Source organism: Gadus morhua, chromosome 23 (assembly GCF_902167405.1).
Source record: "Gadus morhua chromosome 23, gadMor3.0, whole genome shotgun sequence".
Taxonomy (NCBI): domain Eukaryota; kingdom Metazoa; phylum Chordata; class Actinopteri; order Gadiformes; family Gadidae; genus Gadus; species Gadus morhua.
In genome coordinates this window covers 24,509,470-24,514,469 of record NC_044070.1, presented here as the reverse complement: position 1 = coordinate 24,514,469, position 5,000 = coordinate 24,509,470, and the positions used below count along the sequence as shown (strand labels likewise).

At 40.9% G+C, this 5,000-nt stretch overlaps 1 protein-coding gene across 1 annotated transcript in view; it reads right to left on the bottom strand.

The window, feature by feature from the left end:
- The window catches only part of pi15a (peptidase inhibitor 15a), a 12,369-nt gene that overhangs the window by 4,228 nt on the left and 3,141 nt on the right, over window positions 1-5,000 (bottom strand). The window contains exon 4 of the mRNA XM_030348918.1: window positions 2,422-2,428. Within this exon, the coding sequence (XP_030204778.1) occupies window positions 2,422-2,428 (7 nt within the window). The remainder of the gene's footprint in view (window positions 1-2,421; window positions 2,429-5,000) is intronic.

The following is a 5,000-nucleotide window of genomic DNA, read 5'->3' as shown; positions in this document are numbered from 1 at the left end:
AAAACCACTCAAACTTGATCCAACCGGAGTTTAATGTGATTAAGATGTTTTGCAACACCTGCCACACTATACTTACCCCTTTCGCCTGGAATGTAATTCTTAAACGCTCCATCAACAGCCCTCCCGGCTTAGCCATTGTGCATAAATGTAATTATGTTTTCCCCTTAACAAAAGGGCGGGGCCAGATGATGTAGATGGATGCGAGCAGGCGGTTGCCGTGGGCGACAGCGGGCACCAGTGGAGCAGCAACAGGAGGGGCCGCTGCGGACACGCGGCACTCTGCTCTATTCTTAACACATTATTACTAGGGCTGGGTCTCGTGGCCAATTTCCTAAATCGATTAGATTTCGATTCATACGGTTCTGAATCGATTAATCACGATTCGATTCAATCTGCTCTTCAATAATGAAAATGGCTCAACTGTGTTACAAATACAAATGTACTTTATTTATTCTCTTCACCTTAAACAACAGGTTTTAAGTGCAGACTTGTAATTTGGACAGTTTAAACTTGAGCTGTAAACAAAACTGTCTCAAGTCTCAAAAGCGCAATTTTGAAATTAGAAAGGAATGAAAGTGTACTTGAACTACAACATTCCATCACTGCAAATTGCATTAAGGCATTGTTTATTAAAGTGCAAAAATATTAATAATGGCAACAAAACTAAAATAAATAATATATATACAGGTGCTGGTCATATTATTAGAATATCATGAAAAAGTTGATTTATTTCATTAATTCCATTTAGAAAGTCAAACCTGTAGAATGTATACATTCATTCCAAACAGACTGATACATTATAAGTGTTTTTTTGCCAAAAAGAAGATGATTATAGCTGACAACCAATGAAAACCCTAAATTCAACATCTCAGAAAATTAGAATATGGTGAAAAGGTCAGATATTGAAGACACCTGGTGCCACACTCTAATTAGCTAACTAACTCAAAACACCTGGAAAAGCCTTTAAATGGTCTCTCGTTTTGATTCTGTATGACACACAATCATGGGGAAGACTGCTGACTTGACAACTGTCCAAAAGATGACCATTGATACTTTAAAGAAGGAGGGCAAGACACAAAAGGTCATTGCCAAAGAGGTTGGATGTTCCCAGAGCTCTGTGTCCAAGCACATTAATAGAGAGGCGAAGGGAAGAAAAAGATGTGGTAGAAAAGAGTGTACAAGCAAGAGGGATAAACGCGCCCTGGAGAGGATTGTCAAACAAAACCGATTCAAAAATGTGGGGGAGATCCACAAAGAGTGGACTGTAGCTGGAGTCAGTGCTTCAAGAAGCACCACACACCGACGTATGCAAGATATGGGCATCAGCTGTCGCATTCCTCGTGTAAAGCCACTCTTGAATAAGAGACAACGTCAAAAGCGTCTCGCCTGGGCTCAAGACAAAATGGACTGGACTGCTGCTGAGTGGTCCAAAGTTATGTTTTCAGATGAAAGTAAATTTTGTATCTCCTTTGGAAATCAAGGTCCCAGAGTCTTGAGGAAGACAGGAGAGGCACAGAATCCACGTTGCCTGAAGTCCAGTGTAAAATTTCCACAGTCAGTAATGGTCTGGGGTGCCATGTCATCTGCTGCTGTTGGTCCACTGTGTTTCCTGAGGTCCAGGGTCAATGCAGCAGTCTACCAGGAAGTTTTAGAACACTTTATGCTGCCTGCCGCGGACCAACTTTATGGAGGTGACGATTTCATTTTCCAACATGACTTGGCACCTGCACACAGTGCCAAATCTACCAGTACCTGGTTTAAGGACCATGGTATCCCTCTTCTTGATTGGCCTGCAAACTCACCTGACCTTAACCCCATAGAAAACCTATGGGGTATTGTGAAGCGGAAGATGCGAGATGCCAGACCCAACAATGCTGAAGAGCTGAAGGCCACTATTAAAGCAACCTGGGCTCTCATAACACCTGAGGAGTGCAACAGACTGGTCGACTCCATGCCACGCCGTATTGCTGCAGCAATTCAGGCAAAAGGAGCTGCAACTAAGTATTGATTGCCATACATGCTGAAACTTTCCATGTTCATACTTTTCAGTTGGCCCACATTTCTAAAAAAATCATTTTTTGTACTAGTCGTAACTAATATTCTAATTTTCTGAGATACTGAATTTGGGATTTTCAGTAATTGTCAGTACTAATCATCCAAATTAAAAGAAATAAACATTTCAAATATATCACTCTGTGTGTAATGAATTGATATAATATGTAAGTTTCACGTTCTGAATATAATTACTGAAATAAATAAACTTTTTCATGATATTCTAATAATTTGACCAGCACCTGTATATATATAAAAAAAAATCAATCTCACGCCCTATGAATCGATATTGATTTTTTTCACCCAGCCCTAATTATTACCGCCTTTTGGTACTGCTATTGTCGTTTCAATTTCATGTCATTTCCACACAGGCAGTCTGGATACACGAGGGGAACAGAGTTGAGGGAGAGTTGACCCAGCAAACCAGCCCGGTTACCAGTACAGCAGGAATTGAACTGGTGACAACTATTGTTGTTGATATTGTTTCTGGACAAATATACATCGGGTGTTAGAGGGGTATTAAGATCCCACACTTATCTTGAACAATCCCTCAATCGTTAACATATATCAACAAAAAAGATTGATAAGCCTTCAAAACAGCTACATATACATATATATATATATATATATATATATATATATATATATATATATATATATATATACAGGGCCGACGGACTGCGGGGACAAAGGGGACAGTTGTCGGGGGGCCCAAGGCAGAGGGGGGGCCCATGAAAAAACGGCCACGTCTCCCCCCCCCGTCAACAATCGCCCCATACCCCCCCCCAGTCAACAATCGCTCCATACCCCCCCCGTCAACAACTTAGCGCAGGGGGGCCCATTAGTACCTATAGTATAGGGGCCCAGGATTTGGTGCTACGGCCCTGTATATATATATTAGAGCTGTCAGTTAAACGCGTTATTAACGGCGTTAACGCAAACCAAATTTAACGGCGTTAAATTTTTTATCGCACGATTAACGCAATTATTTTATAAAAAAAAAAAAAAAAAACTTTTTTTTTTTTTTTTTTCTTTGGCTCAAAACAAAGAAGCAGTAGCCTGACTGCTATGTTCAAGTGACATTTGTTCAAAGCAGTCGTTTAATTGCACGATAGGCTCTTTTTTTGTATCGTCCTGTTTTGATCAGTGTAAATGCCAATGTTGTTATCAATAAAAAATCATTTGAACAAGGCAAGCCGATGCACTTCACCATGTTGATAAGAGAATTAAAATGAGAAGAATTATGGGACAAAAAAATCAAGGGATATTTAGCATCGAAAAATAATTTGCGATTAATCGCGATTAATTAGAGTTAACTATGACATTAATGCGATTAATCACGATTAAATATTTTAATCGCTTGACAGCTCTAATATATATATATATATATATTAGTAAATATAATATATAATATATAATATACAGCACTAATATATATATATTATATATATATTAGCACTAATATATATATATATCAGTGCTGGCAGTTAAACGCGTTATTAACGGCGTTAACGCAAACCAATTTTAACGGCTTTAATTTTTTTATCGCGCGATTAACGCAAATGTATTAATTAATTATTTATTTTCTTTGGCTCAAAACAAAGAAGCAGTAGCCTGACTGCTATGTTCAAGGCAGTATGTTTGTATGCTCATCGTTTAATTGCACTATAGGCTTTTTTTTTGTACCGTCCTGTTTTGATCAGTATATGCCAATGTTGTTATCAATAAAAAAACATTTGCACAAGGCAAGCCGATGCACTTCTCCATGTTGATAAGAGAATTAAAATGACAAAAATTAATGTGACAAAGAAATCAAGGGATATTTAGCATAGAAAAAAGATTTGCGATTACTCGCGATTAATCGTGAGTTAACTATGACATGATTAAATATTTTAATCGCTTGACAGCACTAATATATATATATAATATATATATATATATAATATATATATATATGTGTCATCACACAAGTTAACAACCAACGTTTACATATCAGAGCGATATCCTCCATTTCCTAAAGCCCGCTGCGAACACAAATACATGGCCCACATCCAAAACGTTTGTATCTGCTCTAAATGTTCTTGTATTGCACTTATTCCTCCTTCCTATGGCTGAACCAATCCCAGCCCCTGGGTGATGAGGAGGGGGTGACGGGGTGGGGGGAGACCCAGCAGCACGGGGCCTCAGCACGCAGACAAACAAATGAGTCAGGGAGTGCAGCGCCACACTCTGTCTCTCAGCCCCTCCAGACACCCGGGCCACACACTTAGAATATGGATGTAACCACACACACACAAACACGCCAGGGTACGGCTGACACAGCTCTGGGAAGATTAGGCCCATCGCGGGCCCACTCCCAACCTCCGTGCAGCTGCTTCAACTTCTCCAGGGGTTCTCCTTTTCCCTCCATCCCTCCTCCTCCTCTTCCCTGCTTCTCTTCATCCCTTCCCCCCTCCATCCCGGTTCCCCACCCCTCCCCTCTGCCTCTTCCAAAGGGCGGTGTCGGGGGCCTACATCACTACCAATACAGGACAGTCTGGTGTTGTCCAGTGGCTGTTGTGCGTGTGTTCGACCCCCAATGTCCACAGCATCACCTGAGCCCCCTACCTGATCCTCAAAGACCTGGATCTGAATGCCCGGCATGACACATCTGCTGAGTGACTAAATATTGAAGAATTAAATAGCAAAGGTCTAAATGGTTCACAAGGTGTTTTAGTGCTGACACAGTGGACCCCATTGTGTGGAGTTTCTGACTGCCTTTCAAATGAAAGCACCTTGGTCTCGACGGCAGAGAGAGAGGGAGAGGGAGGGAGAGAGAGAGAGAGAGAGAGAGAGAGAGAGAGAGAGAGAGAGAGAGAGAGAGAGAGAGAGAGAGAGAGAGAGAGAGAGAGAGAGAGAGAGAGAGAGAGAGAGAGAGAGAGAGAGAGAGAGAGAGAGAGAGAGAGAGA